At 38.6% G+C, this 14,767-nt stretch overlaps 1 protein-coding gene across 1 annotated transcript in view; it reads right to left on the reverse strand.

The window, feature by feature from the left end:
* Positions 1-279: 279 nt before the first annotated feature.
* Positions 280-14,767, reverse strand: part of STON1 (stonin 1) — a 43,419-nt gene continuing 28,931 nt past the window's right edge. Inside the window, exons 2-4 of the mRNA XM_036334628.1 lie at positions 10,308-12,284; positions 5,513-5,715; positions 280-3,294 (exon numbers count right to left, since the gene is read on the reverse strand). Of these exons, the coding sequence (XP_036190521.1) occupies positions 3,220-3,294; positions 5,513-5,715; positions 10,308-12,237 (2,208 nt within the window). The 5' untranslated portion in view covers positions 12,238-12,284 and the 3' untranslated portion in view covers positions 280-3,219. The remainder of the gene's footprint in view (positions 3,295-5,512; positions 5,716-10,307; positions 12,285-14,767) is intronic.

Consider the following 14,767-nt stretch of genomic DNA (forward strand, 5'->3'; position numbering starts at 1 on the left):
AAGTAAAACCGTGGGCATATACTCACATTATTTCTTTAGGAGAGTAATGATTATATCCTCTTTAAAAAGTCATCCTTTAACATCCCAAATGATAGTTTGGTGGTGTTATTTTTCCAGGATGTGCCAAGATGCCATGTTCACTGACTCCTTAATAGTAAAGCAGTATACATTCACCTGACAGAGTCAATTGTTTAAGTTTATTAAAATTGATTTCACACCTTTAAAAAAAATAGCCCCAGACCTTGCAAAAGAAGATATAAGTCCACCACACAGCAAGAATCATTTGAAATACATCTTTAATTTTGAAAAACCAATATGCAATCTACCAAATACTTTGTTACATGATTATTAAGGCTCAATCTATTTTATATTTGTGTTGCTATGTCATAAAGTAATATTTTAAGTACAATATAATACTTAATCATTATTAAGGAAGGCTTTCTAACTGAATTTATAAGAAAAGGGCTGTGTCATAAGCACAGCCTCACAATGAAGGTAAATAACCCTTAGAACTGTCTAATATATAAATCAGGTTAAAAGGAAAAAACACCACACAAAACAAATCCAATCTTTATGTGCTGAAAAGTATTTTTTTCGTACCTTTTTAAATGAATAAACTATTTCTATTCCCATAGAAAGAGAAAATGTCTTTAAATTCTGATCTGTACAGTTGATCAAGTAACCATCAAGCCATGAATTCACTTCCACAGTTAATATGATCCTTTGACTGGGAAGGCAACCAGACCTGAACAATTAGAGCAGGACAACTAGTCAGAACCTGGTCAAGTCCTTGGAAGCCTGACATGTGTAACTAAATGACTGACCCCTAACCAGTCAAACTCAGAAAGGGTTAATCTAAAGTACATAAACTAAAATGCTAGAAAGGAGTAGTTCCTCCTTCACTTTCTTCCATCCTTGACAACCTTAAAAGCAAGGGGTTTCATTATTATAGTTGTCTTTCAGATCATCATTTACTTTCTAGCAAAGGAGATTCTACTTCTTAATTTGTAAGTCTAAATGGACCCTATCTAATTTTTCACTTATGGCACTGTGGTCATTTCTTACCTTCTGTCATTTCTGAGGTCAAAAGAATTGTATTAAAAAGCCTCTCCTTCCTCCACAGAATGTTAATTTAACGCTAAGTAATGAATATTTAAGAATCCTAATAGATGTGCAAATGAACAATTATGCCATAGCACCCTGCTGTTAATGCCATCAACCTTTGCATTGCAGCGAAAACTCAATTTGGGCTTTAGTCAGCGGTTTGTTACTAGGTTTCCAACACTAATCTTGAGATGCTCCTGAAGGCTGATGGCTGGTAAGTAAGTGACCCCAGCAGTGAGGTAGTCACAGACCAGGCAACCTGTGAAGCACCAGGGGCGATTAATTGAACCCTTTGCTGAAATTATTCCGAGGTGTAAATATTCATTAAGTCCAACTGAATCAGACTCTGAGTTCTTCATGGGCAGGATGCCATTAAACAGATTTGAAAGGAATGGCAGTAATTAACCCAGCGAACTTTGCTGGCACCTGGAGCAGCAACACCCCCAGCCACCTTCATATTTGGGTTGAGCAGATTGAAGTCTCTCCAGAGTGTGCCGCCCCAGAGAATGGGGAAAGATGGTGGAATTTTTCTTAATGACGCACACACAGATTTGCCCTCCCATACATCAACAGTGAGTCTCAAGCATATGATATTATGAGCAATGCATCAAGTGGGGTTAAAAAGAGCAATAACACTTCATTTTAACAGTCAACGTCTGCCTTCCTTGCTGTTACAGCAAAATAATGAAAAACAATAAAATCTGCTGATTGATACAAACCATCATACATGTTCGTTTTAATCTGGTTTTGGAACAGATTACAATGAATGTGACACAATATTAAATAAAACGTAAGACATAAACTCTGGGCCGACCAATAAATGTTGTTTGGAAGAACATTATTATATCAATTTTTACTCAAAACAAATCTAGTAAATAGAGAAAAATATCTCCTAATCATATTGTAGATCCAACATAAATTGAAGGTGTGTTAATACCAAATGGAGGACTTTGTTTTTCAGACCAAAAAAAATACCTAGAATATAGATTTCATGAATTTTAAAATTTGACTTTTCCCTGTAAATACTGAAAGGAAGTTATAAACAGAATTATAACTGCTAATGCTATTGGCTTTTCATTAGAAACCAAACATTTAGCTGACCGAAAAACAGAAATGTCAAAAATCTAGGGAAAATAATCTAGTGTTTTTCATTTTGCTCTAAATTTAGTAGAACTAGCATAAAATAATCATGAGCTAGACTTCTACTCAAGAGAGACTTATGTTAATCACAAATAATACTTTATCAAAATACATTCTTAGAGTCTGTACTTTTGGGAAAGAATATTCATGAAGTTTAAAAATTCATCTTTAATGCACATAAATATTTTAACTGGTGTCCAATACTGGGATTCCATTTTAAAAGAAATCTCTCCAAGCAAAAGGCAATAGGTCTTCGTGACTGGTACTAAAATATGTATATCAACAGAAATAGCTTCTTTGCAGCCAACACCAGAATACAAATACATTTTGAAAACAATAATACCGGGGGGGGAGACAGGTACCAAATACACAGCCAATGATTACTTGCAATGTGGTAAGAGGACAGGAAGATAAATAATTCAAAACCACAGACACTTTCCACATCTCCATTTTAGCTTGTCGTTTCAGCATCAATCTATACCGACCCACATTTCAGAGATGAGCAAGAGGGAAAATTAAGTATTTTTGGTTTATGGGTGTTTTTTTTTTATTGCCTCACCCTCCAGTACAGGTGCTAACATAGCAAGAAGAAATAGGGACTGGAGGGTAATAAATATGACAGCTGGGTAATCCATAGCACAAAACAATCAGCCACTGAGTAATCAAAAATCAAAACCCCTTTAGCCAAACTGGCTGTTGGGTCACACATTGAATAACAGCGCCTTTGAGTTTCAATAGGAAGCAGAAACATCACGCAAATTATAGACACATTTTAAATCAAACCCCTGGAGCACAAATATATCAAAAAGCATAAAATATAGATTGTTCAGTTTCAGGTCTAAACGTCTCCAAACACAGCCAGCCACTGGAGCTGTCCTAAGCCCTCTATTCCGAAGTAATTTCCACCAGGCAGTAGCAGAACTGTGTGCGATTACTATTTGAAAAGTGGGTTGTCCTCATTAACTCCTGCTACTCCTACTGAGTGATGCAATCACCAGCTTTATCTGGGTCTTCCCCGTCGATTTTAATCCACTTCTTTTCTATTTCAACCTGGTATGCAAAAGCAAAAACACGAGCAGCATTAACAAATGCAACACAGCACTAGCACCTGTTCAGTCCCATTTCATACATGGGGCATGCTCTGCAGCCACACCACCCTTTGGACAGACACAGCCCTTCCACCCCCTCATGCTCCTTCCATAGTGAGGCACTCCCCTCTCTTTTGGGCAACAGAGGTCCCCCTTCCCCCACCCCAATCCTTCCCTCTAGTGTCAAATCTTAAAAAGAGCTAAAACTCTCCTCTCTGCTAAGTCAAATATCATTTTTATAAAATGTACTCAGAATATATATTGATAACACAGACCTCTGGCTAGGCATGTGATCAATTATATCCTCATATCATAGATCCAGGCTTTGGCCCACCTGGGATAACACAGACCACTCTCGACAAGGAAGCCCCCATCAATCTCTATCCTATTACCCCATTTGATTCTCGTCCTAGAATCTGTCACTATTTGAAATTACATTACTTATTTGTTTACTAATTGTTTTTTGTTCCCCACTAGCAGGTAAGCTGCATGAGGACAGGCAGTATCTCATTCACTCTTGTATCCCCAGCATCTAGAGCAGCACCTGGCACTTAGAAATTGCTCAATAAATACTTATTAAATGTAAGATTACATTTTGAAACCAACTGCCACCCAGTGCAGATCAATTAGTAAATGATGTTAAACTAGAGACTCTGTTGCATAATTGTGAGCTGTCCTTCGACACTGTGTGAAACTGGCTTACCCCGTGAATAGAAAACTAAGTATAGAGGAAGTCTCTGTGTGCACTTGACCCACATTTCAGTCACACATAACACTTATATACCTAGTGTTACAGGTCAGGTTCCCCAAGATGCAAACTCTGAGATGGAGAATGGTGTGCAGAAGGTCTACTGGGGAGTGCTGTTGGGGTTGACATCTGGTCAGGGAGGGAAAGGGGGGAGAAGGAAGGAAGCAGAACAGGAAGGAGGAGAAGCTGGGCTGCAAGGAGGTCACAGTAAAGGCTTCAACTGATGCCCAGAGGAAGCTGAAGCTAGGATGGCCCTATGGAGTTACCTAAGCTGAGGCAAAGGGTCTTCACACCCCTGCAACCACCAGTCACTGAACGAAAGCTGCCCCAAGGACAGCGCAGGACCTGGAGCTCTCTTCAGCCAAGGCAATTCCAGCTGCTAAGGGAACAAGGGCTTAGGTTCCCACGGGGCTGCACAGGACAGGTGGCCCAAAATAAAGAAAACTCCTGACAGACTACTGTGTTATCAAACCACCAGTTGGTGTTTATGAGTCAAAAATCAGAATGACATTAATCATAGCTGAGATTCAAGCAACACAGATTTCAAAATGATATGAGAAAGTGTAAAATGCTACTCATGTGGAAGATAAAAGAAAAATAAATTCTAAACAGAACCACCTGTTTGTTACTTGCTGTTTACGTTTCTGTTTTGTTTTTTACTTTGGAAATATTTTCTAATTAAATGATATATTTGCAAACAAAATCGGTGATGCATCACCATTTCAAGATACTATGGGAAATATATGGCAGAGTTTATGTCTGAATCTACTACTTTCAAGATGAGAAGAAAAGCCAGTTTAGAAACAGGTGCAAATGTATGCCACTCTTTAATTCATCTGGCCTAAGGAGGCAGAAGCACTGATGGTGAACATTTTAAATTGTTGTAATAGAGTAACTTCACATTTCCCCAGGGGTGCTTCACAGAATACAATTTCAGAAGATATTGATATACATTTTACATGCACATGCCCATACAGACTGGATTTCATAATCAATAAGTTGGAGGAAACTGGGTCAAGGTTAACAAGGACTTCTCAGAGCCTTCATTTAACATTAATTTAAAGTATGGCATTCCTAAGCTTTTTTTTTTTTCCTGGATACATGTTCCACAGAACACTTATTGGGAAGTGCTATTCTAACATGATTTTTGTTATAAATATCCTTCTGAAATGTGAATTCATTTTTAATGCCCTGTTTTCCATTGAGAGCTGATTAAGTATGTAACACTGTGTGCTCAGGCTCCTAACATTCTCTAGAACTGAGAAGGGACAAACTAGGCTCACTGGTGACCATCAAGTCTGCATAGGTCAAACGCACACACACACACACACACACACACACACACCCATACATGGTCACGTAAAAGGGCAAAGCAAATATCTAAAACCAATCATGTCACAGCTCTAGAAGCCCTAAGGGGTTTAGGATGTACCTGGATGTTGTAGCAAGCTCGCTGATGAACGTGTTTCTGTGGCTGCACATCGCTCTCCACCCCCAGAGACCTGACCTCTGTCCTTGAGGCACAGGTGTCGAGCATCCCAAATTGAACAGTAGCAAATGGATACCAATCAGAGGGAATTTCTTGGTCTGATCCAAGTTCTAGTTTGTATGACAAACAATGGGGATGATCAGGACCTTGAGGAAAAAATCAAATTGTCAGTCAAAGTATTTCAATGGCCACTGAACATTTCTCTTGAATGTAAGAGGCACTCATCCCTCTCTTCAATAATCAATTCCATTAACACTATGGCAGCGTGAATTCTATTTGAGCAAAATACCATCAAAATTTACAATTCTGCACTAACTAGGGGAATATCTTCAATTTTTAAATACTAGCTTTAAAATAAATACTTTATTATTGCATACATGTATATATTAACTCCTAAAAATGTTTTCAGTTGAAGTATGTTAAGTTTCTTTAATTAAAAGATAGTATCTTTTACTTAATATGTGTAGGATTTATAAAAAGTACTGAGGTAAATAACATGACTTTTTACAATGTATGTAGGATTTGTAAAACAAAACAAAAAAAACACCAACAAAACTTGCTTAAGTAGACTAAATGAGCTCTTATAATAATTCTTAATTTATTCATTTTCTTACTACTCTTATTGATAGTTAATGCAAAGATAAGCTATCTAAATTAGGTCACATAAAATAATTCTGATTTTTTTAAGTTAAATTTAATGAAATTGTATTACATTTCAGGAACTATATTAGGCCAAAAATTCCTTTTTCAGTAGAACAGATTATATTTTAGTACATTTCCACTCACCCTTCTTAAAGCTTTGATGAAAACAGACATGCAGTGTAGAGATGGGCATATTGGCTTTGACTGTTTCTAATATTTGTTTTCACTTAATTCAATGTGTCGTTTATTGAGCATCTACTCTATGCCAGGCCAGGCTTTGTGCCAGACCTAGGGATATCAGATAAATGCAAAAATTTAAGTGTAGTCATATAATGTTTGTGAGTGTGTGAGTGTGTGTGTGTGTGTGTGTGTGAGAGAGAGAGAGAGAGAGAGAGAGAGAGAGAGAGAGAGAGAGAGAGAGAGAGATAATGGAGTAAAAAATATTTCCATTGTAATCACTGTAGTAACAGTGATTCTGCTGTATTTTCCACAGCATCTACATATCCAATGCAGCTATCTGACCTTAAATAAATGTATGAGGTGACAGTAATTTCAAAGCCAGATTAAATTACTGTAGCACTGACATAGCTTCCAAAATAACATTTCCCTCAGAATATAGCTTTAGGCACAAAAACAAGAGTTTAAAGGATTTCACTTAATTCTTAAAAGATAAATTGCCTTTCATCCCTTACAATCTGTTTCTTGTAGAGAGACCAATAGAATTCTAAGGCTGTAAAAGGCCTTGAGAAGTCATCAATCCATTAACCACCAGAGGCTCGTTAGCCACCTCCACCACTTACATGCAGGGTAGGACCACAGTGGCCTCTGAGGTGCTCTGAGCTACCCAGATCACTGCAGGCAGGTGATAACTTTATTCACACACACACACACCCAGGGGAGAGCCCACCATCCATTACCGTTTGTTTCTAGTCTTCTGCCTGAAGTGCAGACACAGTAAGTTCATTTAAGCTTAACTCAGGAACTCTAATGTCCATTATGACATACAGTGGTGAAGAACACAAACACTGGATCCAGGTTGCCCAAAGCCCAGTCCCAGCTCTGCTACTTAATAGCTGTGTAATCTTTGGCAAATTACTTGATCTCTCTGAGCCTCAGTTTCCCCATATGAAAACAGGGGTGATGGTGCTGATAATAACAACATAAACCTTACAGGATTGTTATGAGGATTAAACAAAACAATCAGCAAACCTAGACACTAAAACCATGGTATACTATAGTGGTATAGATACAAGTGGGGGATATATTCTGGTATGATTACTTTGCAAAGTACTATTTGATTATAAATACAATATTATTTAATTACTATAATTTTGCTAAGGAAGTGACTGTGAATTCTACATTTTTAGAGCTGAAAATTATATTGGAGGTTATCTAATTAGATATTCACATTTTAAAGGGAAAAAAATTTTTTGGAATCTCCTGCAATCAAAATTACCAAAGTTGAAGACCTAGTACTCCAAAAAATGTTAGAAACAAAACCTTTCTGCTTGTTTGTCTTAAAAACTGGTAAAAGGTAAAGGAGAGCAATTGTTCCTTTAAGCTTTCTGGCATATTTTCTTTGGCTTTTAAAAACTCTAAATACTCTACAATGTTTAATAACATACTCCTCCTTTAAACTTTGGTCTCTGTGAGGAGAGGTATCATGTCTGTCCCTAGGACAATGTCTGGCACGTTTGTGGCTCAATGGATATTTGATGAATTTACAAAAAAAAAAAAAAAGGAAAATCATGTTATTTATCTCAGTACTGACCAGCAGGGGGCACTCTCAGGCTTTGGAAATTGCTATTCTCTCACCAGAACTTTCTCAGCAAAGGGAATGCAAATTACAGTATCTTCTTAGGTCCAGTAGATATCTGGTCCTTCTTAAACCAAAACATTTCACATCTGAAACAGAACTGTTGCAAGTTGGAAGATATGAATGGCAAGAGAATGATACAAGTGGAGGAGGAGAAAAGCAACCAATGTGCTGGTGACAGAGCGCAAAGAGAAAAAGTAAAGGCAAATTGGGAAGGTAGAGATAGATATATTTGTTAATTGACCCTCCGCCATTTCCACTCTCCTTCCTAATTCTATGCCACCATCTGCACCTCCTTTGGCTAATTCATGCTCTCGTCTTTTCCTCTTCTTCCTTTCTCTCCCCACCCACCTCTGTTTCCCAACCCTCCACTCCTCCCACCGACCTCCCAACCCCCCACCAAAGCCTGTCCTCAGGAAAGGCTCCTCTGTTCCTTTGCTGTCATTCACATCTTTGTCTGAATAAACTATCTGAGCTACCTGCCCAAGGCCAACTTCTGTTGTAAAATGAAAGACCTGCCCGCTGTTAAAAGAAATATTAAGCATTGACATGCTAGAAGACACATTTAAAGGGCCAGCAGCCCATCCCACCTCCCTTGAAATCACATGTAAGTGAAAATGAAGTCAATCCTGATCTCAAAATTCCACAGGAGGAAGGGCATAAATTTTTTTAATTAGTACCTAGTAGAGTAGTTCTTATATTCTCTTTCATTTTCCATTTTAAAATATTTTTTTCTAACAGTGTAGATTTTTCAGAAACTAGTTTGGAAAAGGTAATGTTTTAAAGACTTTAAAAATCTGCTGTTCTCTAGACACCCAATTGCTTTAAAAATCATATAGAAAAGTGGAGATGTACTCTAAGACTCTGTTATTCTACGTGTTGTCCGTGGGCAACAGCATTGGTATCACCTGAGAACAGTTATCAGGCCCCACATGTTGAATCACAATCTACATTTGAACAAGGTAATTCATGTGCACACGAAAGTTTGAGAAGCACTGCCTTAGACAAAAATTTCCTCTCCACCCCAACCTATTTCTATACTTCTCCAGAGGCAAGTTGCCAGGCACCCTCTCACTCTTTGTGTTTCCTCCCCCACCCCCACCATGGTGAAGCCACAAGACTGGACCACAGGATGCCACCCACTTCAGAGCCACCTCCTGCCCACCTTCTATCTGACACACTCCATTGGCCTTTTCCCTAGGCCTCCTCTTTGCACACAGAGCTGATCTGAACAAAGCAGCTTTGATCCTAAAGGATTTGTTCAGTAAATTATCACTGGAATGCTTGTAAAATGCTTTCTGTGTGGGCCTGGTGCTATGAAAGTCTTCAAAAAGAATTCCCGAAGGCCAAGATCAAGTCCAGCCACCTTTCTGGGAAAACCCACTCTTGTAATTGTTCTTTGCGAGCTCAACTGCTAGTAAAAACGGGTACAAGAGTAATAACAGAGCTCCATAGACATAGGAATAGACAGCACAGGGAGGGACGTTCTCTGCCTAGGGGACCATAATATGTTCCACAGGTCGGTAGTTCTCAACACTAGCTGCCTGGGAGAGCCTTTTATCAGCGCCCATACCTGGGCCTCCTCCCACCAGAGAGTCATGGTTGGGATAGAGCCTAAATGTGGGTATGATGTTTTTAAAGCTCTAATGATTCTATGGTCTCTGACAAGCAGACAGGGCTTGGAAACAGACAGATTTTAAAAGCAAGAGTGATGACAGGATCCTCGGCTATCAGCTAATGGCACCACTGTCCACCCATTCCCCAAAGCCAGAGATCCTGGCCTCCTCCCATCCTCTCCCTAACCCCAAGGCTCACAGGTAACCTGTCATTGTTTTGGGGGCTCCTCTTCTGAATTTCCTCACCCATTCCTCACTTCCCCAGTGAAAGGCCCAGAGGAAAACGCAAGGAAGAAGAAAGAAAATGAAAATGCTCAGGTGAACTCATGGATGTAGATCTTTAAAGATTAATTAGGGAATTTAATGTCAAGAAGTCAACTAAAAGTGTTCCTTGTGTGCCACCATGTACAACTAAATCCTAGCCTAGACTAATATTTATTATATATATATATATTTAAAATTAAACTTATCTGGCAGAAACTGGCACAAAAGAATGAAATAAGCCGGCTGTTTAACTAAATGTCCCATCTCCCACCCAGCAATGTATAAGCATGTCCTCAGCTGACCGAAGTTACCATCTGTCTCAGCCTCATTTCAATCTAAGTAGGGTGAAAACATTGAGGCTGTTTCACATGAAAATCAACTTGAGGTGCTGAATATTTACTTGAATGTTTATCAGGAAGCCGATCTATCTTCCATACCACGGCCCGGTAGGCACTCTCATATTTTGCTGACCCCACAGTGACCTGTATGACAGGTTCAGATTCGGGTTCATGTAAACTCCCCAGACATGCCCGGCGGTTCATTTTGGCTTTCAGGGACTTCTGCCTCTGGAGGTTCATGGTCCAGAGAGCCTTGATCCATTGCGACGGGACAGGAAAGTGTATCATTATGTTGTCACAGGACCTCAAGGAACTGGCATGGGATGATTTCGGAAGCAATGAGGTCATGTTGACAAAGGCCTGAAGCTCCACATATGCCCCCTGGACAACCACTACAGACTTCAGGGAAAAGGGAAGGTCTTCCCCATTATACAACGTCTTGAAACGCATCAGCTCAAACCGGCAGGCATCCAGAGGTACAAACTTAATGATTCTTGATTGCTCGAATTCTTGTGCTTTCACACACTTATGAAAATGATATTCAAGAATATCAATCCCCTTCTTTTCTGGGTCTGCTTCAAAATAGTGTTCATTTCGCTTCTGCAGCTCAAGATCATTCAATGTTAAGAAGCATTCCGAGTTCCCATTCACAAAGCAGAGGCAACAGATCTGAGTTATCACAGCACTTTCAACCAATTTCCCTTCTTCTTTAGTGATTTTACCCCAAAAGTTGTCCACAATTTCAAGGGAAATTTCTTGTTCCTCATAGTTCTTTTTTGGTTTTGAAACAGCTGGCAGCTTCATCAGCTCCTCCTCCACAGTAGTCAGAAAGTCGAGGAAGTCATGGTACTCTGTGGATCCCAACTTTAGCATCTGCTCTATGTCTGGCTCGTGAACTACTTCTGTCTTAGAATGGTACTTTCTTTTTTCTGTGTAAGACACATGTTCAATCTTCACAGTATGGATTTTTCCCGCCACACTGAAGTTCTCAAGTTTGGGTTCAGAAAGCCTGCACTGTGAATCAAGCTGTAACTCTTTAAATGGTTTTTCTAACCCCTCCTCATAATACATTTGCAAAATTCCTCCAGGTAAGACTTTTAAAAAAATTGGTCCCCACTGACGGGAAGACATCATGTTCTTCTTCTCAGGAATTCTCAGCATGAAAGACCATCCAGGTTTGGGCTGACTCCTGAAGAGGGTGTGGGGGACAAAGGAAGAGCCTGTATCTTCAGCATACAGACACTGCATAGACAAACTTCCAAAGGAGTCTTGGTCCTCAACTGATTGGAGATGTTCAAGCTTCTTACAGATGTAGTTGAGTGAACACTGATTTAAGCTTTTTTGATCAATGGGCATTTCTTTGTCTCTTGATGGGAATCCCTTTCTGCTTCCTGGAGGGTCAAAGGTGAACTGGGAAGCACTGCCTTCTTCTTTCCAAAATGGACTTGAAAAGGCACAGTCCTCCTGAAAATACTGAAACTGAAGAGCATCACTTTGGAACCCCAGGCTTTCAGCCTGTGGAGGACTAACTTCATCTGGAAGACCCACTTTGGGAGCTGGAGGTGTGCATGAGTGATCACTGGGTAAGGAAGCATGGGGAACACAGGTTAGTTTAGTAGACAATAAGGAAGAATCTGCTCCAGGTGTTGTGAGTGGGCTGTTTGAAGATAATTCTGGAATAGGATAAAGCACATGAGTCCCTGCTTTGGGGATGCCAGGAATTCCTGTGAAGTCTTTGGTAGGTGTAGAAAGAGGAGAGTTACTTGGAGGTCCTGGACTGAAGTAGAAGTCTACGATGGGAGAGGGGAGGGGGGTACTACTGGTGGAGGAAGACCCACTGGAAAATTCCTTAGGAGTAGAAAGGTTCAGCTTAAGTCCGTTTGGCCTGCAGATGCCTTGATTCTCTGGACGGAAGTTTTTTGACTTTTGAGAAGATTGAAATGTAGGGTCATCATCAAATGTGACCCAGTTGCCTGGGTTTGTAGAACACATCTTTAAAATCAGATTGTGATCCTGTCAATGATTCAGATGTGTAGTCTCTGTTAAAGGAGAAAAAGAAAACATAAGAATAAAAATGAGGGGAAAATTTCAAGTTACTAAAGATCTTTAGTTCTGAGAAATACTTCGATTTAAAAGCATCCGGATTTATAGATTAACTGAGTTCAAAGAAGTGCTTAAAAACTGTAACATTTTTGATGGCTGAATGGATTTAAAAATATAAGATCTAGCCATATGCTGTGACAAAAGACTCATTTTAGATTTAAGCAAACACATAGGCTGAAAGTGAAAGGCTAAAAAATGATATTCTATGCAAATAGAAATCTAAAGAGAGCAGGAGGTAGCCATACCATCAGACAGAATAAGTTTAAGTCAAAAACTGTCACAAGAGATAGAGAAGGATGTTATGTAATAATAAAGGGGTCAACTCACTAGAAAGATAGGATGATTAAAAGTATATATAAACTCAACACTAATACACCCTAATGTATAAAGCAAACATTAAAAAACTAAATGGAGAAACAGACAAGGACACAATAATAGTAGGATATTTTAATATCCCACTTTCAATAATGGATAGGACATCCAAACAGAAGATCAATAAGGAAATGGAGGACTAGAACAACACTATATAGATCAAGTGGATATACAGGACCTATATAAAACATTCCACATAACAACAGTAAAACACACATTCTTCTCAAGCACACACAGAACATTCTCTAGATACATCACAGGTTAGGCCACAAAACAAATCTCAACAAATTTAAGATTGAAATCACACAGGTATCTTTTCTACCACAATAGAAAAAACTGGAAATCAATAGCAGAAGGAAAACTGAAAAATTCACAAATATGTAGAAATTAAACAATACTCAATGGGTCAAAGAAGAAATAAAAAACAAAATTAGAAAATATCTTGAGACAAAAATTAAAACACAACATACCAAAACTTATTGTATACAGCAAAAGTGGTGCTAAGAGGGGAGTTCATGCTGGTAAATGCTTACATTTTTTAAAAAAGATCTCAAATAAACAGCCTAACTTTATAGCTCAAAGAACTAAAAAACAAACAAAAACTAATCCCTAAGTTAGCAGGAAGAAATGAATAAAGATTAGAGCAGAAGTAAATGATATAGGCAATAGAAAATAGAAAAAAATATCAATAAAACTAAGAGTTACATTTTTTTAAAAATTAACAAAATTGACAAATTTTAGCTGGACTAAGGGGAAAATACTTAAATAAAATCACAAATGAAAGAGGAGACATTACAACTAATGTCACAGAAAAATTTTTTTAAATTTATTAGAAGAGACTATGTGAACAATTAGGGGCCAACAAATTGATTAACCCAGAAGAAATGGATAAGTCCCTAGAAACGTAATGTTTACCAAGATCCAATCATAAAGAAATAGGAAATCTGAACTGACCTATTCCTATAATTAGTGAGAAGACTGAATTTTTTAAAAAATATATTTTATTGATTTTTTTACATAGAGGAAGGGAGAGGGATAGAGAGTTAGAAACATTGATGAGAGAGAATCATCAATCAGCTGCCTCTTGTACACTCCCCACTGGGGATGTGCCCACAACCAAGGTACATGCCCTTGACCAGAATCGAACCTGGGACCCTTCAATCCGCAGATCGATGCTCTATCCACTGAGCCAAACCGGTTAGGGCAAGACTGAATTTTTAAGTGGTAGAGTATTGTTACCTATATGCACATTGTTGTGCAACAGATCTCTTGGACTTTTTCTATTGGCATGACTAAAACTGCATCCCCACTGAACAGCAATACCCTTTTCCCTCTCCTCCCAGCCCCTGGTAACCATCATTCTACTCTCTGCTTCTATAAATTTGACTACAGTCATGCACTGCTTAACAATGGGGATGCATTCTGAGAAATTTGCCATTAGGTAGTTTCATTGTTGTGTGAACATCATAGATTGTACTTACATACACAAACTTAGATGGTTTAACCTACTATACACCTAGGCTATATGGTATAGCCTATTGCTCCCAGGCTAGAAGTCTGTATGGCATGCTAGTATACAGAGCAACATGAGATTAAATCAAGCACAAGAGAAAATGGTGCAATCAGGAGTTGTGGTAAACATGAGAGGTATGAGGCTGCTGCTGATATAACACAGGATACTGTTTTACAATGAAAAATGTAAGAATTATTTTTATTCACTGCAACATTTTTGAATCACTTCAAAAAGTCTTTATTTGAATGACTGTTATGTAGCCAGACCTTGTTAGTGCTCTAGAAAATACAGGAGGAAGAGATAAAACCCAATGAATAATGAACTTATAACCCACTGACAGCTGACAGCCCCAAAATATGTGATGTTTACACTTTAGCAGCATTTTCAAATTCATGACCTCATTTATGAAAACAGCCCTGAGAGATGTACATCGTTATTCCAATTTCATAGCAGAGATTACTTGGGTTGAATCATTGCCTAAAATCATCCAACTGATTAAAAGGCAAATCTAAGATTTTTAAAAATAACAGTTTT

Source organism: Myotis myotis, unplaced genomic scaffold, assembly GCF_014108235.1.
Source record: "Myotis myotis isolate mMyoMyo1 unplaced genomic scaffold, mMyoMyo1.p scaffold_m19_p_14, whole genome shotgun sequence".
NCBI classification, from domain to species: Eukaryota; Metazoa; Chordata; class Mammalia; order Chiroptera; family Vespertilionidae; genus Myotis; species Myotis myotis.